At 50.1% G+C, this 22799-nt stretch overlaps 8 protein-coding genes across 8 annotated transcripts; 6 read left to right on the forward strand and 2 right to left on the reverse strand.

The window, feature by feature from the left end:
• Window positions 1-611: 611 nt before the first annotated feature.
• IAR55_006398 (uncharacterized protein) lies at window positions 612-2500 on the forward strand (the record flags this gene model as incomplete). Its single annotated transcript, XM_066949481.1, has 2 exons — window positions 612-1179; window positions 1248-2500. 2 exons carry the CDS (start codon window positions 612-614, stop codon window positions 2498-2500), a joined length of 1821 nt encoding a protein of 606 aa, XP_066799775.1.
• A 1623-nt stretch (window positions 2501-4123) lies between these two features.
• On the forward strand, window positions 4124-5739 carry IAR55_006399 (uncharacterized protein; the record flags this gene model as incomplete). Its single annotated transcript, XM_066949482.1, has 7 exons — window positions 4124-4178; window positions 4293-4415; window positions 4570-5063; window positions 5124-5181; window positions 5250-5332; window positions 5397-5554; window positions 5628-5739. The coding sequence occupies 7 exons, from the start codon at window positions 4124-4126 to the stop codon at window positions 5737-5739; spliced, it is 1083 nt and encodes a 360-aa protein (XP_066799776.1).
• Window positions 5740-6147: 408 nt separating this feature from the next.
• Window positions 6148-8384, reverse strand: IAR55_006400 (uncharacterized protein; the record flags this gene model as incomplete). The annotated part of the gene is made up of 5 exons (XM_066949483.1): window positions 6148-6271; window positions 6392-7038; window positions 7106-7528; window positions 7633-7734; window positions 7878-8384. The coding sequence occupies 5 exons, from the start codon at window positions 8382-8384 to the stop codon at window positions 6148-6150; spliced, it is 1803 nt and encodes a 600-aa protein (XP_066799777.1).
• A 1052-nt stretch (window positions 8385-9436) lies between these two features.
• Window positions 9437-12548, reverse strand: IAR55_006401 (uncharacterized protein; the record flags this gene model as incomplete). Its single annotated transcript, XM_066949484.1, has 9 exons — window positions 9437-9970; window positions 10028-10181; window positions 10236-10684; window positions 10743-11087; window positions 11138-11278; window positions 11337-11530; window positions 11590-11770; window positions 11819-12138; window positions 12191-12548. The coding sequence occupies 9 exons, from the start codon at window positions 12546-12548 to the stop codon at window positions 9437-9439; spliced, it is 2676 nt and encodes an 891-aa protein (XP_066799778.1).
• A 663-nt stretch (window positions 12549-13211) lies between these two features.
• Window positions 13212-14631, forward strand: IAR55_006402 (uncharacterized protein; the record flags this gene model as incomplete). Its single annotated transcript, XM_066949485.1, has 6 exons — window positions 13212-13424; window positions 13512-13835; window positions 13912-14130; window positions 14255-14322; window positions 14387-14459; window positions 14563-14631. The coding sequence occupies 6 exons, from the start codon at window positions 13212-13214 to the stop codon at window positions 14629-14631; spliced, it is 966 nt and encodes a 321-aa protein (XP_066799779.1).
• A 680-nt stretch (window positions 14632-15311) lies between these two features.
• On the forward strand, window positions 15312-16615 carry IAR55_006403 (uncharacterized protein; the record flags this gene model as incomplete). Its single annotated transcript, XM_066949486.1, has 2 exons — window positions 15312-16331; window positions 16388-16615. 2 exons carry the CDS (start codon window positions 15312-15314, stop codon window positions 16613-16615), a joined length of 1248 nt encoding a protein of 415 aa, XP_066799780.1.
• An 83-nt stretch (window positions 16616-16698) lies between these two features.
• Window positions 16699-19462, forward strand: IAR55_006404 (uncharacterized protein; the record flags this gene model as incomplete). The annotated part of the gene is made up of 14 exons (XM_066949487.1): window positions 16699-16732; window positions 16795-16899; window positions 16951-17005; window positions 17056-17136; window positions 17191-17280; window positions 17333-17575; window positions 17636-17846; window positions 17903-18037; window positions 18361-18430; window positions 18479-18508; window positions 18562-18578; window positions 18634-18825; window positions 18880-19182; window positions 19241-19462. 14 exons carry the CDS (start codon window positions 16699-16701, stop codon window positions 19460-19462), a joined length of 1788 nt encoding a protein of 595 aa, XP_066799781.1.
• A 486-nt stretch (window positions 19463-19948) lies between these two features.
• Window positions 19949-22783, forward strand: IAR55_006405 (uncharacterized protein; the record flags this gene model as incomplete). Its single annotated transcript, XM_066949488.1, has 13 exons — window positions 19949-20066; window positions 20223-20331; window positions 20504-20548; window positions 20601-20637; window positions 20739-20937; window positions 21062-21252; window positions 21356-21622; window positions 21732-21850; window positions 21909-21951; window positions 22018-22062; window positions 22156-22252; window positions 22379-22536; window positions 22652-22783. The coding sequence occupies 13 exons, from the start codon at window positions 19949-19951 to the stop codon at window positions 22781-22783; spliced, it is 1560 nt and encodes a 519-aa protein (XP_066799782.1).
• Between the last annotated feature and the right edge of the window lie 16 nt (window positions 22784-22799).

The raw sequence follows: 22799 nt of genomic DNA on the forward strand, positions 1-22799 counted from the left end.
TATATCAGACCCGACTCTCTAGAAAGCCTTATCTCGAATACATATATAAGCACGTCTCTTCCTTTCGACTACGATATGCTTCTCACCTCTTGGTCCTTGCCGTGACTTGACTCTGGGACCCCCTTCGATCGATTTGCGAGGCAAGAGTTTGTGTCTGAGCCGTCAAGCTTCTGGACCGCGCTGGACGATAGTCTCTTCTCTCAGCGGAGGGTGAGCCTCAAGTCAAGTCAGGAGCCAAGTCTCGTTCCTCACTCCTTCCCTACTATCGTCACAAGTCTTGAGGTCATCCCCACTACGACGCAAGAACCTACTTGTACGGCAACTCATCTGACCAAAGCGATAACGTCAGCCACCACTGTGGCTGCGGTGACTTACACTGCAAGTCTCATTCTTTCGGAATCCACGACCAGTTGTCCTGATCCCATTCAAGCTGAGCTGACCACCCGCCACAGGTCTAAGTCATATACAGTACAGTATACTCTCTTTCGATTGATAAATTGCCATTTCAAACGTTTCCCTTCTACAGATCATTCCCTTCTCCCATAATCCGCTCGCTATTCGATCCTCATCATCCCCCTTCAGCTCGACTGGCTGGTAACAACCCTTGAACAATGTCTTCCCGGCATACGGTCCAGCCTTTGCCCTCTCGTCCATGGTGGAAGGCCGATCGTTATAAACCAGTAGGAGACTCCATCCCCGCTCATCATGAGATGCGTCCGTCCAGGCTTCGCCGACCTCGGCCTCAATCGACAGCTCCCGGTTCGAGAAGAGCAGCTTCCATCCCGTATGAACGACCTGTACCGGCATGGTCTTCTACCGCGTCAAGTGTAGCGATTGCAACTTCCCCACAGACTCCACCGACACCTTTGATGGGATTACCATCCTTACGAGAACAGAGTGTTGACACGCCAATTCCAGTCGCTGCAGCTTGCAGGGAGTTCAGGAATAGCAAAAGAGCTTGGGGGATGGCCTTGAAAGATGGTGAGATAGGTGAGGGTCATGACGCAGGATTCAACTTGAACAAGAGGTCGAAGCACTTGGACGATGTTCCTGCACTCAAATTCACGGAACAAGATGGGCAGAGAGGGTTCGAAGAGAAAGTCAAAATCGGTATTGAATCCGGTTCGACTGGTGGACAGGATGTGGTGGTGTCGGACGAAAACAAAGTCTCTACCAAAGGTCGGTCGTGGTCCTTGCATCTCTGGGGAATCCGAATTGTACTAAAGGTTGACTGATTTGCGATGTAGGAAATCCAGATAGCATGGCACCATGTGCCGTCAAAGTCATAAGCTCTGCATCCACCACGCCCCATCATACAACACCCTTTCCCGCCTTATCCCACGCAGTACGGAACAATAAGTTGTCTATAGAACCTTCAACATCCTCTTCGTTTCCGAACTTGGTCAACCACATTGCTCAATTGGAACAGAAGGCCGCAATGGTGGGCCTCCTACAGAAGGAAATCTCGACAAAGGCAGAAGTGGAGAGGACATTGGCGGAGCGAATGATTCAGGTCAAGAGATTTTCGGACGAAAACACAGATCTCAAGAGTCAGATGGAATCACTCCGATTCACCATCAACGAAAAGACAGCAGCCCTTGAGAGGATGGTTGCTCGAAGGAAAAGTGTGATGAGCAATCTGTCGGAGTCGGCCGAGACGAAGAAGCAGCTGTCGGGATTGGAAGAGGAATTGAGGACAGTCAGAAGGGAGATGCAGGGGGCGAGGGTGGAGAAGAGCAAGGTCGAGAAGAAAAATGAAGAGCTCAGAGGTGAACTGTACGTGATTAAGGCGGAGAAAGCGGAGCTGTTCAATGAATTGGAAGACGAGAGGAGCGGCAAGACGAAAAAATGGACCACACTTGGAGAGGAGGTGGAGAAGGAGAAGACCAAATTGGATTCGAACATTCTCGCATGGGCCACGGACAAGAACGTCTTGGAGAGTCGAATTCAGGCTGCAGAGAAGGAAAGGGACGACCTTCGGAAAGCAAGAGCGACGCTTCAAGTGGAGCTCAATACGACTAAAGTCTCATTGCAAGACACAAATAGACAAGTAGACGAAGCACGTCGTCTTTTGGCCCAAGTCAATGATTCTCATCATCGGACTGCTCACGTCATCGATCAACTGGTAGCGGAAAAGAATCATCTTTCCAGAGAACTGGCGAGTCACATCAAGATCCTTGAGGCGGGCACCCTTGACAGAGAGGCCAATTCCAAAAAGGTCCAGGAATTGGAGGCGGACCTAGCGAAGCTTAGGCAAGAGCTGTCAGAGGAAGAGGCCGCGAGAACAGGTTTTGCTTTGCGCTTGAAGTTTGTCGAGAAGGACGCCAGGCAGAAGATCGTTCTTTGGCAAGAAAAGGTAAATGATCTCAAGATCCAGGTCGAAATCAAGACGAACGCTATCGCAGTCATCAGAGTGGAATACGAAAATGAGCTGCAGAAGAGGAACGACGAAGTTGAACGCTTGGAGAGGGATGTCAAGGAATTGATGGGAGCCAATTAAAAATTCGCGCAAGAGGAGGCAAAGAGGAAAGCGCAACCACAGATCGCAGACTCTCAGACTTACCGCTACGACTCTTTGCAAGAGCAGATTGCCACCGCCAGTAATCCACCTGCCAAACGTCCACTCCGAGGCGTCTCGTCGTCCTTAACGGCTGCTTCTTCGTCCAGTGAAGTCGGGTCAGAAAGGGCAGAAGTGATCACCATCACGAAAGAAGAGTATGACGAGATGGAGAATGAGATCCGAGAGAGGACCCAGAAAATCGAGGACCTAGAGTCGGAGATGATACGGTTACGAAGTCAAGCAGATTGCGGTGAGCCATTTCCGCTGCGACAGTCACTGTGAATTGGTTGAGCTGAGACGTACCCGTGACTGACTTTTAGCGGTCGGTCGATGATCAGTGATCTCAGCGGAAATTTCCACTCGGACACAAACACCTGCGAAGGGTCATTCGGCTCCGAGATCAGTATCGTGCAGTAGTGACGAGAACCGGAAGTTGATGGAAAAGATGCGAGCGATTCGCGATTTGTGAGATGGTATGGGAGCATTAGGTCCGTATAAACCGTGCAGACATGATGAGCGGGGACATTGATGTGCGGTTTCTCAAGACCGCAGAACGCATGGGATCGACGAGAGGCTTCGGACGGAGTAGGTGAGAGCATTGAGAAGACATTGGGGGTTATTTTTCGTTACCTGATGGATTGCGATTGAGGCAGTGAGTGATTTGTAGAGACAGCACACGAATTCCAATGATGAATTATAGTCTCTCGTGACATGCATCGTTCGTGACATGTTTCTTGATAGTTGGTATGTACAAGCAACTAAATGGGAGAACTTTGTCGAGAAACGTCAGCGATTTCTCTCAACCCATATGACGACGGAAGAGAATGGATGGGAGGATGCAAGAAATCAACCCTCAGTCTCGCCTTTAACTTCCCCATTCCCACCCCTGTCCCCCTTCTTGCTCGGAAGCGGTATATCAGGGAGAACTGCACTTCGTCCCATTCTGGGCAGGACGGGCGGGTAGGTAGGACGGATTACCAGATTTATCGTCATAGGGCGCGGAGGATGGGGGAGGGGAGGGACTGGGTTGGGTGGGATTGGATGGGTTGATATGGAAAAGGTCTCTTCACTCACCTGATTCACGGTTTCGTACGTACGACGGACGAGGGCAGCTGAGAATCAAGTCAGACGAAAGTCACAACGTACAAGTAGTCTAGTCCCACTTGGCAACATTTTCAAAGTGAAACAAATCTACTCTTACACGTTTCTCGCTCGAGTCTCTTGGGATCGTCACGAAACATCGCTGCTTCAAGAAAGGCACGCCATCTCTTTGTGGAGACGCACGCCTAACGATCCAGACCTGGGGAAAATGTGTGTTTCAGGGATTTCTACGAGACATTCATAATCACGTGGATATGACGCGTTTTCAGCGGGATATATATTGGATTCAGGGTCCGCTGATGTTACACCCAAATCCGGGGGTGCAGTAACAATACGAGTACCTCTTTCCTTCTCTTTCTCTCTCTCTCTCTCGCTCTATCTGTAAACAAACGTCGATCCCTCCCCTTCTTCTTGTTCTTCTTACTCTATCACTACTCCCTCTCCTCGTCACACCGGACCACAATGTTCATATACAACATCCACGCACCGCACAAGACGTTCGCCCTCTCTTCCAAAGGTATGTCATGTTCTCGATCACCACATCCCCCTTGTTTTGCGCGCAGCACCTATCCTGTAACGGTGCATCTTAGCATCTTCACGGATCCCGAGCTGATGAGACCTCTCTTTTCAGACGGCGAGTCTCGCTCCGATCTGTTCGGGAGAATATGGGCCAAATCAGGTCTGAACAAGGATCAACAAGATGGGTCGGGTCTGGTGTATGAGTTTGAGGGGGATCGATGGAGTCTAGATGATGGTGAGTTGGAGTGTACGCGTTACCTTATCGTTGCCTTATCGCTGCCTCTTCTCGATATGTTCCATCCTCTTCTCACGTCTTGTGTACCCAGGCTTATCTTGCTCTGCTTGTCTCATCCCGAACTCGGTGCTAATAATCTCCTTTCTTCTCATAGATGACGACCTTCAAATCCTCTTGTCTCGATTCCCTCCCTCCTCAACTCCCTCAGCTACTTTACATCTCACCACACCTCAGGCCCACGCCCACTTTGCAAAATCCCCTTCTTCCGCCGCTCCTCCCGCTTACTCTACCCCTGCGTCGAAGACTAAAGCGAAATCGGTAAAGTCCAAGTCGTCGGCCGCCTCCACCAGCGCCAATACCAAGGCCAACTGTAAGAGCCACAGCGGTATCGTACCCGGTGCGGGATCGAAAGACCTCGGATCTCCAATCATGGGAGGTGGAGGGCCCACGGGATCGAACACGAACGGGAATGCGAATGTGGAAGTGAATATCAGTGGGAACGGGGAGACAAAGACGGTCATCGGAGGTACTGCTCCTTCTCTGAAGGGGAAGGCGAAGAGTGTCATGAGCTCCAAGTCGAGGAGAAGTAAATGGGGAGATGACGATGCGGAACCTATGGGAGATGTTCACAAACGAATGTGGGAGGAGGTGAGTTTGGTAAACTTGTCAGTCACCTCAGATTACTGATCTGTACTTTGTCCCGAACAGTTCCACAACAACAACGGAGTCCGAACCGTCATTGGAAAAGTCGGCAAAGTCGAGAATGGTACGTTTAGCTTAGGCATCCCCTAGTTGTGAGACGAAGAGATTCTAGCTGATATCTTGTTGGTACAGTCCGTATGCTACTCAAATCAGGTTATCGACACGTCTACGTTTCTCGTGACTTTGCGGTGAAAAACAAGCTTGTCCAAAAGAATGTGAGTCAGCTCGGCCTCCAAGGCATGCAAGGATGGGACACAGGCTGATATATTCGTCCGCCAGTTCGGTATGGGCTCATTCGGCTACACCGGTTTGAAAGCCATCGGAAGCATCCCGATCACTGTGGGAACTCGAACCGAATCTCACCCTGCGTACATTAGCGAAGAGAACCATTTCGACGTGATCCTTGGAAGAACATGGTTGGAGAAGATGGCCATCAAGTGAGTATCCGTTCATATCTCTACATGCCGAATGGTGCTAAAGGATGAGCTGATCATATTCTGTCTCAAATAGGATCGATCCTCTCGACCAAACTGCTTTGACATATATGGATTCGGGAGAAGCGATCGCTTGTGATCTGGTGGTCTTGAAAGATGCAAAGGGCAACGTGATCACTATCACATAGTGATTATCCGAAAGAGATTTATGTGTCAAAAGGAGGTCAAAACACGATATATACAAAATATATTATACCCTACTGTATGGTTTAGAGGAATATAATGCAAGATTGATTTGCGACTGCCATTGAGGTCACTCCTCCAAGTAACAAAGCAGTACCGGACTTCCGGGTCGATTTTGAGGATCTGTGCTGGGGCTTTGTCTGATATCAATGAGAAAGGAGAAAAAAAACCGGATACAGAAAGGTGAATTCATGAATCGCACAGATATGAATATCGTCAATTGATAAAGAGGAAAATGAGGCAGTAAACATGTGTCAAGATGTGGAAGTATAGATTCTAAGCTCCAATGCCGACCCCTCGCAGTGATGTAGGTAGTCTGGATTCTGGTCCAGTGTAGAGCACCTATGCACCTATCACAAGTGGAGACCAGCCAAATCGACTCCAAGACCCAGATCAAGACCTAGTAGGGAGCAAGTGCCGTCCGGAAGTCTGGTACCGAGACACAGCTCAACGCACAGATCGAGCAGGTTTTCGAAGCTGTTCAAAATCACAAACAAAAACATGTCGCAAGTCAGCTGAGATACACTTGAACAAGAATCGTGCCAGACGATAATGATCTACGTCAAGGAGCTCGGGGGAAGCTGCAATGTCACTTACCCTTGTTTACAAGTACATTGACCGTCAACTTCCACCTGATCGATTCTACAACATTGGGTCAGACCCCACGCTTGGCCGGTAGGACAAGCTTGTCCATTGGAAGAAGATTGAGGACGGGGATGAGCCGCTTGGTTCACGCGAGGAGGTGGCTGGAAAGGCGTGTCCTCATCCGAACCGTCGACGGAAGGTGCAGGTGTAGGTGTTACTGAGGAAGCAGAGGCGGGGGCTAGAGTCGGGCTGATACTGGTCATCGAGGTAGAGCTTGAGGTGGACGCAAGGCTCGATGTGGTAGGGATCGCATCGACACTGATTTGTGTGGTGGATGTGGCACTGCTTGACGAAGACGAATAAGCAGTCGAGGTGGGAGCATTGGACGACAAGCCCATGGACCAAGTAGTAGATGTGGGTACGTAAGAAGTCGCTTGAGCAGGGAATGAAAGCGCTTTGATCCCCTCATCGGTAGTACATGTGTTAAGGGTTTGCGTCTGCGTCTGTGTCTGTGTCTGTGTCTGAGTTTGGATCTGAGTGGTCGTGGTAGTCGTCGTGGCGGTGGCAGTGGCAGTGGTTGTCGCAGTGACGGTCGCATAGGTTGTCTCCCTTGCCGTCGTGGTGGAAATGGACGTCTCGGTAGTGGTGATCATCTCGACCTACATCCGTTATTACAGCGGGTCTGTCAATGTCTACCCTCCAAGATGGAATAGACGCAAGACTCACGAATACAGTCGCGGGAAGGACAACAGTCTGGGTGCTCATACTAGTAGTGGTAGTGGTAGCTCGTTCGACTTGGACCTGGACATTGGTTGAAGTTGGTCTCGAAGCTTGGAAAGCGGGTGCGGGAAGACCAGTGAAACCCTGTGCGGACAGAGTCCCATCGGTGGTGGAGGTACTGGTAGCAGCTGGTGGTCGATCAGGCGACTGGCCGGTGACGCCGCCAATTAAAGAAGTTGACGCGGGAGGAGGAACGACGTAGACCTCCTCGTCGGTGGTGGCAGTTGCAGAAGGTGGAGTCGAAAGCGTCGTAGGAGGGACATCGTTGATCACCGCGTCTGTTGCACTGGGCATCGGGGAATTCGATCCTTGAGCGGCTTCGGGGATTGGACGAGGATGAGGATGAGCGGCGAGGAACGCAGAGCATTTCTTCGAGTTTGAGTGTATGTCAGCGGGATTTTCCGAGTCCCACAACCAAGTACTGAAGCGGGGACATGGTCGTGGAATGGTCAAAAGAACATCGCTCTACTCACTCCGTCGGGACGTCGACCTCCAGGGCAGCTGAATCCTCCATCTCCATCACAAGTAGGCATAGAGTATTCCGGGTATGAAAAGGTCTTACCGCCCAATTCGACCTGCACGAGATTAAGACAAGTCAGCGGTGTTCCATTTCATCCATTCAGCAGTCAGCATGTGTCGATCAAGTTGTCAGTGATCGACAGAGCCCTTCCCATGCAGTCAATAGGGGAAAAAAAGCTTTGAGAGATTGTCTACTTACCTGGGCTTTCAGCCATACGTCCAATCCATCAACTTCCCCTAGACCGATATCCACCCCGATCTGAACATCAAGGACGATACCTTGACTCTCATCGTCCCAACATACACAAGGCAGATGATATTCTGTCCTTCCCCAAACCCCATCAACCGAACTACAGATCATCTCCTTCGGAGAGGTCAAGTCGATATTGAGTCCTAGACCTAATCTCACTTGGCCAAGTAGGGGGAGATCGAGTCCCGTATCGAGGTCAAGGGAAAGGTCGAGAGGATCCGTGATCTCTGCTACTGTGTGGAGTAGAGAGGGGATGAGACCGGCTCCGTGGACGCTGTCTCCTAGGAACGGGGGAGAATGAGGGGGAAGAGAAGATGTGGAGGGAAAGGAAGTGGTGGAAAGGAGCGGGTCGAGGAGAGAGTCGAGACCGAGGATCGGGGCAGGGGCAGGTAGAGGGGCAGAGACGATGAGTGGGAGCAAAGGAAGCAACGAGAAGAGTGACATGCAAGACTTCATAGTGTCGATGGAATTCACCCGGGGGTCAGAGGATACTTGGCTGGTGAAGAGGTTGGTATCTGTGTGAAATAGAAAAGCGAAATCGAATTTGATTTGGGTTATCGTTCTCGGTCGATAGTAGAGTCCTACTGTACGACTAATGTCGAGTATGAGTGGCAGAAAATTCTTGGTCAATCAATGAGCGTATTGGGTCTGATGTATGTCGTACTTGTTGATCATGTAAAGTCGTCGAGACGAGTATATATAGTTTGAAATCGTGGTGACTAGCAACCACTCGACCCTTGGTCGTGACAAGGAAAAGCAAAAGTGAAGTGTGGAAGAGGGGCAAAAGAGAGAAACGTCATGAACAAGGTCGGGGAAAAGGAGGAGCAATCACTATCGAGGTATATGTACCCTTTCTGTACTGATCCCAGTGTCAGTAGCTACGCATGAGTATGGCGGTCGCGAGGTCAACAGTAAGCCGGGATACAGAAGAACTTGGCTGGCTTGTGTTCTCGGTTAGCCAGGCCGGTCAGAATGGAAGATGAGGTCTCCCACAAGCGGGATCAGGAGGCTTGGTAGCTTATGCTTCGATCCATCAATCGATCTTGATGTTGTGATCGAACAGGAACTAGTGGAACAAACACAAGTCGTATAAGCAAAGAGAAAGGTAATGAAAACAAAGTGGAAAGGGAATTTGCCGAGATTTGAATATGGACTACGAAACTCATTAATTGAAACGAGGCGCCGACTTGATTGCCCTTGCCAGCTTCGCCATTCCGATTCGTTGTGGTCGGCGGCTTGCTTTCGGCGGCCTGCAATACAGCTTCGTGAATTCTGACGGGTCGGTCTTGGAGCCCCGTTCTAGTGGTCTCTCTAGTGGTCTCGAGCGAGGAGTACACAATGGAATATGCTTGTGCCTCGACAGGTCGACAATCCGGTGAACGACAGCGATCCATGCGTCCTCTCGCAAATCGAGCTTCTCTGATCACAGTGCTTTGGTACTGATCCATGCTATCAAAGATGACATTCTACAAGGATGCGTCTGCTTGACTAAAACCTAGCTCCACTTCTCAATATGGTAGACCGCCACCTCCACCTCCACCTGGTTCATCTAGATCTTGGTAACTTACTCTACCCCTTCTAGCTCTCGGGTCTTCGCCTCCCGGCGGAGCAGGCGGCAAGGGTAATGATGTAGCCATTGGAGTGGCCGACATTGAAGCGTCTCTTCCACCACCACTTGGTCCCGCAAATCCACCAATTCTCGATCCCAAGCTCCCACCCTGGCCTCCTCCAGCAGTACCCGAACCGCCCACCGGCAAAGCCATTGGCATCTGACCCATCATCATCGCCTGTTGCATTTGCATCATCATCATCATTTGCTGCTGCATCAGATTGAACCCAGCGCCGCCAGACCCTTGGCCCAAGGTTGGTGCAGAAGAGTCAAAACTTGAAGGCATCATCGCAGGATTGATAGCAGCCATCAACATGGGTGCGGGGCCACCAAATGACTGGCTGCTAACCAATTTATCGTTGACTGCTGCGAGAGTCGACGCTCCTGGTTGGAGGTGCTGAGGATCGAGAACAAAGTTGTTGAGGAGGGAAATCTGGGTTGATTCCGAGTGATTAGTGTGATCATCTCACAGGACATGAATGATACTTACCTCGTCCAACTTGGACTTGGTAACTTCTGGGTGTTTGACCGCGATGTGCTTGATCACAAATTCGGGGGCTCGGAACAGCTTGTTACAATCTTTACATCGATATTTGCTAGGTTCCTCCTGTTTGATCAACGGGGCGCAGAGCTTCTTGGTCTCCCTGGATGTGACTGGTCAGTCCTAAACAATCGCTTGGTTCCTCGGAGAAACTCACACTTCAGGGTCTCGGCCACCGTAGTCCGCTACGTCCACTTCGCCAATCAAGGGTTTGATCTTGAGATCAAGCGATTCCACCCACTTCTCATCCTGCGTTTTTTGTGGGAAGACAAGAGCTTTCTTTTCGGTAGGGACTAGTCTGCTTCTATCGTCGGACCGATCGTCTTGATCCCTCGATTCTCGTTCTTCTCGGAGATCTTCACCGCCTACAGCGATTTTGCGTTCGTCGCTCTCACCGCCTGCTTTGTGGCCAGGTACTTCATCCTTTCCATTTGTTTCGTTGATTGGTTCCAAGTCGACGTGGGACTTGTCAGATGGACGGGATCGCATGTGACCAATACATTTCCGGTGAAGCTCTTCTGGGAAGCTGGTCGGCGCAACACAGTAATAACATGTCGATAGGCCGTGACGGAGATACGCAATCCACTGATCCAAGACAGCCTTTGCCTACGCTTGAGGTATCAGCGTGCTGCTAGATATGAGCATTTGCTTCTTGTTCACTCACTTTGCGAACATGGTCTTCGGTAGTCAAGTCTTCCCCATTGAATCCCTGAGCCTGAAGCAGCCGTGTGACTGTAGCCTGGACGGCATCGCTTGGCCTTTCTTTCAATCCCCGCACCTTCTTCTCCGTTGAGGCCTCATTTAACGACTCTCCCTCGACGGCTGGCGTCTCCTCGTTCTGCTCGTCTTCATCACCCAACAGCTCCTCTTCAAGTTTCAGAGCGAGAGCCTTAGCGTTCTCGCCGTCCTGCAAGAGTCGTTCTAGTGTGTTGGCGACAGGAGGTGTGACCTTCAGTCGACCGATAGTGGGACTGGAATTAATGGACATGTGGAAAGTGAAACCGTCGATCTAAAGAGTAGAATGAGCTGACTGAGCGGACAATGGCTGGAATCACTCACTTTCTGACCATCGAGCTTTTGGATGACTTCCGAGATATCCACATCATCCGCGTACTGAGCCCAAGCGACCCGATGGAAACTCTTCTTCTGTGAGGGCTCGCTCAGCGCCAACCATTGGAAACCTGGCATACGCGCAAAAAGCTGGCGTGAAGGTCAGTGAACAATACTCGGCATCGCATGATCTTTCAAGCCGACACACCTCTTCCAGATCTTTGCGATTAGTTGTTGGAGGCGCCGTCTTGACGAAGACTTGCCTTGACTTCGGAGCAATCTCTAGACGAAATGACTCATCCAACCCCCAGTCTGCCTTATCTCCGAGAGCACGATCCAATCCTTCGGGCTCTTCGTGGTCAGACATCCGTCGGGTTTTGCTGCTCGACTTCTCATCGGACTCTGTGTGACATCGTTAGTACACGTAGCAGCGGAATGAGGATGTCGGTATTCTCACGTACCAGTCATGTCGAAATCGACCGTGTCCCACGCTCCAGCACGTAACTCCTCCATGTATTTCTCTGCCGCTGGCACGCGACCCTGCCTGTTGAGTCTGTGACGGAGGTCCGCGTACTCGGTTGCATCTGAGTAGCGTTCTTTGAACCATGCTGAGTCTCTATGTGTGAGGAATAGGGCATACAGCTAACAAAAGTAATTAGTAGATGTGCCCCTACGATATGTCTCACTCACTTGACGCGAAGTGAATTCCTTCCTGTATCTCTCATACCGCTTGGCCATTCCAACCTTCTCCTTAGCTTGAGCTTCCGTAGCAGTACCACTTTCTATCATCTCCCTGAACTTTCTCGTCTCTTCTTCATCCATTCTGGCGGTCTGAGGGTGTGAACTTCTAAACCACTCGGCAAAATTTCGGAAAGACAGAAGGGTTTCGATGGATGCGGGATCGGGTAGCGACATATGACCATGGCGAGGTGGAGGCGAAGGAGAATGAATTCGCGGTCGGTGTGACGGAGGGCCCAGAGGTGAGGGCGAGCGACGACGTTTAGGTCGGTCTACATCAGTGTAATCAGCCCTGCATTCTCTGGGAGATCCACAGATGCGTACCGTAGTCGTCCTCCCAATGAGACGGCGGACCGACTCTGGGTCTCCGGTCATAGTCGTCCCATTCTCTTCTTTCCCATCTCTCCTCCGGCTCCGGATCTAAGTCTCTTCTGGGGAACTCCCTGTCCCTCATCCCTCTGCCTCTATCGTGGTCCTCTCTCTCGTACCTAGCGGGTGGAGGTAGAGGCGGTAAATCAGAATGTCGGTGAGGTATCGGGGCGAATCCACCTCGGGTGAAACCAGAACGATCCTCGTGGTCGCGGTCCAAGCGAGGAGGCGGAGATCGCGGACGAGCTGGTGGTGGATAGATGCCGGTGGCAGAGGGACCTCCCGCTTGGTCAAAAGAGGACGGATCGGCCATGTTCACTATTGTGGATTTGCACTGAGTATATTCGTTTCACGAACCACTCGCAAGGCGTTACTCACAAATACCAGACTCAAGTGGACCGAGGTGCTGTCTTGTAGCTACACACGGACGGACCCAGTACTAAGTCTGCAAAATAAAGGTAACATGACATATGTTCCGATAATCGATAGGTCGGGTAGTTCGTTGGCATTTACGCGTTGGTCGTGTCAAGGTGGAGGATTTATCGAGCATGACGAGGATAAAGGAGGAGAGGAATACCCAGTGATAAGCGAAAGAACAACATATTACCAGCAGTATTAGGATTCAATCAAGTACCTTTTGTGATGAGCGAGGGTATGGCCTGTACCCTATCTCTGTACTTCCCTGCTCAGAAGAGGTTGAGGTGAAAGACAAAGAAAGCATCAACGACGACGAGCGAGTTGATGATGGTAACTGTCAACGGTGGATGGTGGACGGACTTACGGTGATATGTTCGGTGTGGCGCTACGATACGAGTGTCTTTCATCCGGTTAAGCTCGGTCCGGTTCAGTCAACGTCAAATGTGGGGTACACTCACTGGGTGGTGAACAACCAGACAGTTCATCGTTCAACATCCATTTGGTCCCTCTCACAAAGACGCTTCTGTATCGAAATCAACATCTGGTCGACCAACCCGATATGTTGACAGCACCTTCTCTCCCACATTTGCGCCTCGGTGTGCAAAGCTTGACTCGTCTGCCCTTACGTGCAATTTATATCCCCACTTCCGCTCATCTGCACACCTCTCAACCCGTTTGTCTACCCGACACGCCCAGGTCCAAAGCAGCGGAACGGGCCAATGAGCCAGATCCAGCTGAAGACCCCAAGCAAGGTGGGGAGGGGTTCTTTGGTGTGAGTGCCGTCTCTCAATAGCCTATCTTGGTATTTCTCACTGTATCGCGACCTGATGTCATCTCAACTGGGACAATCCGCGTACAGGCTCTGTTTTACGGATCGAAGGAAGCCAAAGCAGAGGGACTGGTCGAGTCATCCCACGGTCAACACTCCAAGCTTGTCGGACGAGGGAAATACGTTCACGAAAAGATCACACACGCGGTGATCCCTTCGCAGCGAGATGCATATGTTGAGGCGGCCGAAAAGTATTTTAAAGCTTTGATCGAACACAACGGGGAGTTGGGAAATGTGAAGTTGACCGGAAGCTGGGAAGCCGTGGTAGGCGATGTGGGGACCTTTACTCATATTCTGGAGTACGAGGGGTACAAGGGCTTCGATGAGACCTATAAAGCGTTGAGATTGAGCAAAGTACGTGTAAAAGCCCAGTCCGCTTTGGGGCTGCTGTAGATCTGATTCATCCTGACCGTCTCCATCTCGCCAACAGGAGATGAACGACCTTCAGTCAGCTATTCTCCCAAACATCGTTTCAAGACAGTCTCAACTCCTCTCCGAATTCTCTTTCTGGCCCTCCTCCCCACCTCGCGATTCTGGTTACCCGGATGGAGGGGTTTTTGAAATGAGAAGCTACCAGTTGCAACCTGGAAAGCTGTTGGATTGGGAATACGCTTGGAGAAGGGGTTTAGAAGCGAGAAGAAGATTTGTTGTGAGTCGGCAAGGTCTCTTCAAGAGGGACGACATAAAGATTGGAAGCGCGTCACTTGCCTACCCAGGCGATCAGAGGGGATAAAGGTCGAGAAGGAACTTGAAGAGCTGATACCGCCGCGTAGCAACCAGTCGGCGCTTTCTTCTCGCAGGTTGGACATCTTCACGAGGTACACCACATTTGGCAGTATCCGTGAGTCGCGTATCCACACTATTTTTGCCTCTCGTGTAGTAATGCCGACAGACACACTTCGCAGCGACATGGAGACCCGAAAGCACACAAGAGAGCAAGCTTGGAGTGTTGGAAGCTGGAGCGATACGGTGCAGGAGGTGTGTTGGTGCTACTGATCATTTTTCCTCATTCTTTCCCCCATAAGTCCGATACTATCAGAGTGTATGGCCTGATTTGACGTTCCCCTTTTTTGTCCTTTAGACGGTCAAGCTGGCTCAGAGCATGAAATCCACCATCATGGTCCCATGCACTTGGAGTCCGCTGCGATGATTGAAAAAGGAGTGGAGTATCTGGGCCACGAAAAGGGGATAAAATACCCAATTGCTCCATTTGTAAATTGTGTATAAGATAGTAAGCTCTTCATAGCGAACTTCGAAATGGGCATGACATGCATTGCATGCAGAGTACAGACCACCACGACGAAGTCTCCTTCGACCTCAGAGAATGTGGGCGCCACAATGAAACTCTCGAACGAATTCGAGGGTCCGTGCGTCGAAGTGCGAGTATACATCAATACACATGCCACTAAATCTATCAATCTCTCTTCTTCTTTCCTCTTCTTTTCCTCTTCATCTTTTCCGTCAGCATCCCAAAGGATCTTTGGCTTCCCCTCTCATCTCCTCAACAATCCTGCTCTGCCATCGTCATTAAATATAAACTCAGGTGAGTAGGTCGCGCTTCGGCGAGATCATGGTTTCCGCGCCGGGTGGCAAATCTCCCTTTCCTCCTCTGATTGTTTGTATACTTCGGACGGACCATCGCCTTCCTCCTGGGCATATCCGTGCATTCAATCTATCCCCTCCTCCCCACAGACCTCTAAAATATGTTTGATCTTCTTCGTGAGCGTGTAGGATCTGCGGTGAAGTTGTATTGATGAGAAGCTGACAGAGCGGCATCGCGCCTGATATCCTTGTATACCTCTTACTGATACTCCTACTAATAGCTTCAAAATGACCAAAGACGCAGCCAGTCACGATCACAACATTCAGTTCGATTTTGCTAAACGCGACTACCAGAAGGACAAGAACCCCTACGCCGACATCACATTCCCATCTGCGTTGGTGAAGAAAGGCGAAGATCGTAGTGAACAACGCAAGCAACCACAAGACTCTCGCCCCGGTCGATTCCAATCTGAGACTCGTGCCACCGTCCCTACCAAGGAAGGCAGTCGTCATGCTGCCTATACCCAGACTTCTGCCAGAAGTGCGCCTCGTCAGCAAAGGCCACAAGATTCGGAGCAGTTGGCAAAGGGCAACGCTCAAGATTCTTCGAACATCAAGCAACCGTCGGAGACTCAACCTTCGAGATCGACACAGCGCGGTCGTCCCAAGGAATCTACCGATTCTGCCGCTATGCAGTTCCGCAATGGATTTGGGCGCCAAGAACTGATCCCAAAGGTAGAGCAAGCGGTCAACCCAATGATGCCAGGTCAAACAAGGGGTGCGATGAACCCTCCCAATGTCTACCCGACAGCTTATCATCATCCCCATGACCCCATCCCAAGCTCAATAAATGCAGAGAACGTTTCCGAGACGCAAGTTCCAAGGGAAGACCTCTCCAGTCCACGCCACACTATCCCGTCTGGGAAACCGTCAGAGCAGCTCAGCGTTGAAAACGACAACCATAGCTCCAGTACTCTTCCTCAAGGATCAAAGCAGATCAAGGTGTTCGCTTCGGAGCTATCTTTCGCAAAGGAGGAGAGCGCCGTCCATCCCACCCATAAACCGTCCCCTGTAACTCCTCATGAGCCTTACAGGCTCGCGGTCGTTCCTCGTGATATGTTTCGCTCGCAAACACAACTCGTCGGTGGGCGTTCTTACCCGGATCAGAATCGCCCCCAAGGTCCAATGACTGCCCACATGCCAGGTGTATATTCTTCGTCCCAGCAAATACGCGTCAAGCAAGAAGAAGAATCAGAAACAGAGCTGCTGAATGTGATCAAAAAGAAAAGCGAGAGGATCGCTGTTCTTGTAAGTAGACATTCTTCAAGTATGAGCTGGCGGTCGGTACTCACTAAATAGCAAAGGACGCCGAATGTCAACATCTAAAGACAGCATACAAAGGCTTGCAAGATGAGCTAGCGCTCGAAGTACAAAAGTACTTGTCTTTGCAGAAAAGGCATCAACAGGACGAACAAAACTGGAGAACCAGTCTCACGAATGTCAGAGAGTGGAGCGAAAAAGTCAAGGAAAGGTGGGATTCCCGGTCATCCTCTGAGCTAATGATACCAGGCAGAGTAGCGCTTCTCAAGTAGTCACGGAATTGCAGAAAAGCTTCGAAAATGGAAAGATAACCGTCAACTCGTCGATCGCTGAGTTATCTCGGGAAGTCAAGGACATGCAGAGTGAGAACATCGCCAAATTCGAAGAAGGTGTGATAAATCATCTAAAATTCAGGTCCGTTCTAGATCATCGCTGATAGGATCGCCCGCAGAACTGGCTTCACACACGAGCACGGTGTCTAACCTGAAGGATGGCATCAACAGTATCAAAGCTGAACTTCAAGCAGAATACAGCAGTTATGAACAGCTCAAAGCCGGTGAGTCAATACCACCAGCGATTACTTGAGAAGATTGTTGAATCAAAACAGTCAGCACAACCAATACTATTCTGTCGGAGGAACGAGACACTTTGACCAAGCGCTGGTAAGGTGATCATGACAGTCCGGAGCACTCTGTTTAACAGTTGTTTGCAGCAAGAAACTCGAGGAGAAACTGCAGGGATTTGAAAAGCAGTTGAATCCCAGCCTGGAGACAATGTCCACACACTTGGCAGAGTAAGTGGCACTTGGGCATTCGATACTTTCCGCGCATTGACAAGCTTGTGGCAGGTTGACAAAGAGAACTGAGACAAGCCCAAAAGAATTCCTCTTAAAGTATCAGGACGAGCTGCACGGGAAGCTATTAACAGCTGAGAAAAAGTGAGCAGCTTTGTTACCAGTCTTGTATACTGACCACTGAGTGCGCCCATAGCCGCACATCCCTCCAACACCGATTGGAAACAGCAGAAGCCACAAAAGATGCTTACGAGACCAAAGTGGATGACATCAAGGATCATTTACGAACACACGGATGCAAAGGAGATGATTTGGAGACGATGGTCGACAATCTACTCGTCAAGCATCAAAATGAGTTGGAAGACAGGGCAAGAAAGCTCGACAGGGTTAGCCGTGACTCAGAAGAGCGCACTCTCCGCTCTTCTAAAGAGATTGCAAGGTATGTTGGGGGTTCCAGTTGATTCCAGTCTTCCACGAATTGAAACAAGTGTCTTCTCAGCCTACAGAAAGAGGTGGATAGTCTGAAGCCAAAACTGGAAGAGGCCGAGAAGCGCGTCCGACAAGCACAAAGCGAATCAGTAGATCAGCGCAACTCACTCATGTCTGAGCATAATCTCGCTCTCAATGAACTGCACAATGAAGTCAAAGGTCTCAAAAATGAGAAGGACAAATTTTCAGGACTTCTGGAACAAGGGCAGACAGACAAGCGGGTTAGTATTCCTGACCGTGACTTATCCCTTGCCAGGTGCTGAGCGTGTGAGCTCAGGAGCTGCTAGACCAGATCAGTCACCTTAGGGTCGAAGTGAAGAACAAGGAGAGCCAACTCCATGCTTCGGAAAAACGGGAAGAGAGTCTCGACACACAGCTCCGTTCGGCTAAACAGAACCTGGAAGGTTCCTACGTGAGTCTCGACCGGTGTCTTGCCAAGCCGGACGCCCGCTCACACTCTGATGCTAGGGAGACACCGGTGCATATCAGCAGACAAAGGCTGAGGCAAGTACACACTCATGTTGTAGTGCGTGTTGTTGACGGTCTGAAGTAGCTCGACTCCAAGCAAAAAGAAATAGCTCGGCTGGAATCTGAGCTCCGAAATGTGAACGCTAGGTGCACTCAGGCGTCAGAACAGCTGGGAAGCTGTGAGATCAGGACGTCCCAACTTGTACGCTCTCCCAATGACTTGTTGCTCCAGGGTGCGCTGTTGCTGATGCGGCCGCCTTTTCCCAGGAGAAGGAACTCAATGATACCAAACTGCAAAGCAATGAAATGATTGAATTGGCCAATCAGCAAAGCAAAGGTGGATTTCAGGTGGTTCGGTATAAGGATACTGATCCTTGATTGATAGATTTGAGTCGAGGAAAAATCGCAGAGCAAGGTAGGTCCCAATATGTCGATGGAAAGCACCGCTGAACCTCTTTTGCATCATAGCTAATAAGATCAAGAGTGTGGGTTGACCTTTCCACCATTCTTGCAGAGTAAGTTTGATTGCAGCACATACAGCTACAAACACGGAACGACAAGCTTGCGGAGGACCACGGAAAACAGCAAGAATCGATCAATCGACTTCAGGCAGTCGTCAAGACGTATCAAGAGGAGTTCGGCTCTTTGCCTTCCGAAAGCATGCAAACCGCGCAGCCTGACGAATCATCTTCTCTAAGTGATATATCCGACTACGATCGGCCAGTCAAAGAGGTGAGTCTCTGTTCCTCCCACATGGCTCTTGCAGCTAATTTTTATATCTATCAGACCGCTTCGACATCTAAGGTCAAGGGAATTGGTTCACGCTCAGAAAATTCCTTTCCATCTAAAGGTTCTCAGGCCAATCGGGTCGAAGTCAACCGGCCATTCAAGCCACCTACTCTGTCTTCCGTTGAACAACCTGAACAGTCTACGGGCAGCATGCGAAAATCGACGCGGGGACAACAGGAAGAAGAATTTGAAAGTCCCCCTCTTGACGAAGAAGCGTTTTACGATGAGGTCATGGCAGTGCAACAGCAACCCTTTAAGCAGGTTGCAACAAGTCCGGAGCATGAGAGGTCTGCCAAGAAGGTATATGGTGACTTGGGATTGTTCAGAACTGTGCTGATAGTTTTTCACTCACTCCTAGGCGAAAGTTGGGCACGTCTCTGGTCTTGGACACGAAGAAAGCCATCAAGATATCGAGTCAAGTCTAGTCACCTCGAGTAAAAGGACCGCTGAACGGGTCAACATGCTGAAGGATAGCAAGGATTCGGCCTCGTCCACGCGACTGTCCCGAACTGCTTCGACCTCTGGCACCAGAATTTACGGGAAAGCTAACAAGAAGAAGGAGAAGCAGGGGCATAGCTGAGCTGAGCTGAGCGAAGCTGTGAGCGACGGAGAGTGTTAGCATGTCTGTGTCATGTTGTCAGAATCACAGGTCCAAGTGTTGTCATACCCATCCATCCATTCATCCATTCATCCATTCCTCCATGTCGAATTATGCATTATTCATTTTCGTGTGTGAATTGTATCGGTGACTACCTGAAATCGTTATGATGGTGCCTGAGAACACACAGATCGGAGAGATTCCTGGGAAATTGATTGTCGTCATCATCAAAAGTCCGATCGATTCAAGAGTTGAGAGACATGAGACACGATTCCAGGTGTCAAGTCAAGATATCGATCGATTCCGTCAATGTACATGGTACGAGAGCTGTTTCCCTCCGACCAGACATCCAAACAGATATATTAGCTGGATAGTTCTAACAACAGCTCTCTACATCTACCCCATTCATCCCTTCCGGTCAAATCGATTTATCACAGGCATCTCGCTTGAACCCTAAATACAGCAGCGATGGCACGAAAGGAAAACAAACCGAAGAGAGTATTGGTGGTAGGCGCTGGAGCTGCCGGGATGGCATGTGCGGATGGATTGAGTATGCATCCTGACAAGTTCAAGGTAACCATGATTGGTGAGTGTGATCGGGAATTTCATGACTTCCTCCTACCTTTCGGTGTGAGGCGATCGTGAGCTGCTAGGCTTCGGAGAGCTTTGATGTTGTGGACAAGTCATACCTTCGATAGGTCGCTGGTGAACGGAACTGATAGTGCCGCTTTCAATCACTCAGACGCACAAGCATATTGTGGTGGTCAGGCATTCTCGATCCCTATTGACGAAAGTAAATACGGTGCGAACTGGATGAACCAAGGTGTACAAGGAGGTAGTTATATCTATCAGTGAGTTAATCTCTTATAAATTGGAGGAGGAGCATGTTTGCATCTGTGCATGCTCGAGATCTGCAGAGTGACCAAGGGAGGATTCCTGGTCGGGCTCAGAGATTGAAGATGCTCGGGCGGAGCCCTGGGATTGCTCGTGTCGAAGAAGCGTTGAGCTGATAAACTCCTTCAGACACACTTTCTACCACTTCAAGAAGCTCGGATATGAAGCTGAGCCGTGAGTTTGCAGCGAGTCAATGGTGACATTCGAAGCTGATTGAATTGCATAGGGTCGATCTCCAAGTGTCTTTTGGTAAAGGTGACAAGGTGTGTCATGGGACTTCTACTGCTTTGCGACTCATACGCATACGTATCACAAGGCATGCGCAGATAGGTTGCTTTGCTGACACACCCTCTTCGTCTCTCAGTTCTGGACAAACTTGTTCCCTACCAACTTGGTCAACCAACATGCTGCCGATATCAAACGATTCAACTTTTTCCTTAAATTCATTAGATGGTTCGAGATCTTCTTCGCCCTGATTCCGATCAAGATCTCGTGCAAACTTGCTGGGTTGAGCAACGAGTTCTTGGACTACATGTTGTTCCCCAGTCTGGCTCTCTTCTTAGGTGAGTGAGATCTCTTCACTGTCTTTGTGCTTGAAGTTCATCCTTGCCTAATTTCAACACCAACAAGTGTAATGTCCGGTCTCCGCCGATGAGCAGAAAGGTTGACTGAGATAAATTACCACAGGTACCGGTAACGCGACACCCAACTTGCCCACTGTCATGATGGAGAGACTGTACACTTCTCCCACATATGGCATGTGGTATCCTTGTGATCCCCAGAGCATGTCTTCGAATCTCCCGCCCATGGTCGTCTTCCCCGAGTCTAGCGAGTTCTACAAGAAGTGGCAGGGTACGTTGGAGCAGCGAGGTGTCAACGTGAGTGTTGGGTTTTCCTCCTACAAGTTGCTCCTTCCACCATAGCGGATGATTGATTCTTCCAAGTATGAAGTGGAGCTGATGTACCGTTCCTCACTCATAGATCCGACTCAACACGGAACTCACAGCGATTCAATCCCGATCACCCACAGTCCGCGTCATGATGAAAGCCCGTCGTCAAGAAGACGACCCCCACAACGCCGTCGGAGCGGACCAAGACCTCCCCTCTCACGAGGAAGAGTTCGACGAGATCGTGCTCTGTATCTTGGCTGATACCGCCAAGAGGCTTCTGGGAAAGACCGCCGGGTTCATGGAGAAGTTCGTACTGGGACATACCAAGTGGAGTGATGATATCACGGTCACGCACAATGTGCGTCCATATTCCATTCGCCTACCTTATCCGTGAGACCGTGCACCCAGACCGCAAGGTTTGCAAAACGAATCAAATCGATCGACGCTGACATCAGTGACAATTACAGGACATCGATTACATCCGAAAATACTACACTGTCGATTTCGACGAAGAGCAGGCTGTGGCCAAGATCAACGGACGAGACGACACCGAGCGAGTCAAAAAGGGCCGAGAGATCTTCAGACCGTTAGTTCACACGCTATGTAGAGCCGCTTGAAGCGATACTGACGATTGTTGGTCACAGGATGTATCTCATCAAGCAAGTCCCAGGGAACCCTCGATTGCTCGTGAGTGGATCACCTGAATGCATCGATTCAAATCAATACTGGAACTGATATCTTTTCAATCATCAGGAGATGTGCTTCGATTGCAATGCGTTCCAATATCAACTTGAGAAGGTATGTCTTCCTGTATCCCCCGTCCGACTCCAATGGATGTTAAGATCTTCAAGTCCTGCAACGCCAACTCACCTTCTGTTCACTGCGCTACAGCACACGCCAGTGGAAGACCATGTGTTCCAGACTATCTTCCTCAACAAGAAGGACGAGAAGACCTGGACTAGGGATGAGATCAGAAAGGACAAGATCAGTGCGTATCACTATTCTACTCTAACAACCCGGTCTCCGTGCTTCTGACCACTTTCTCTCATCAATCCTTTTGTGGCACGGCACACGAATCTGAGGAACGTACTGACCTGTTCATTTCAAATTGCAGTCCGTGAAGACTGGTGGCACCAACTCTGCCATTCATGGACCCATTACGCCTTTGTAGTCCCCTTCATCTGGCTGCTCAACCGGAACAGCAAACACACGACATTCGCAGCCGCATGGACCCTCGTCAATGCCCATGAAGTCGCCATCATCTCGGGACAGGTCAGTCCTTCTTCTGCTTCCACTCGTCCCACCCTTTCAACGACTGTCTTGTATGGCAAAAGCAAAATCGGCCGGAGCTGGACGGACAAGAAAAGGCTGATCGATCTGTCATTAGGCCGCGGCTTATAAACTTGGGGCGGACTATCCCGTCGAACTGTTCAATAACGATTTCGCGAACAAGGCATTTAGGAGTTATCTTCTGTTGGCCCATGGAAAGTGGTTGTCCAAGTCCCGAGTGAGGGGATGATCAATATCAATATCCG

This window comes from Kwoniella newhampshirensis, chromosome 14 (assembly GCF_039105145.1).
Source record: "Kwoniella newhampshirensis strain CBS 13917 chromosome 14, whole genome shotgun sequence".
Lineage (NCBI taxonomy): Eukaryota > Fungi > Basidiomycota > Tremellomycetes > Tremellales > Cryptococcaceae > Kwoniella > Kwoniella newhampshirensis.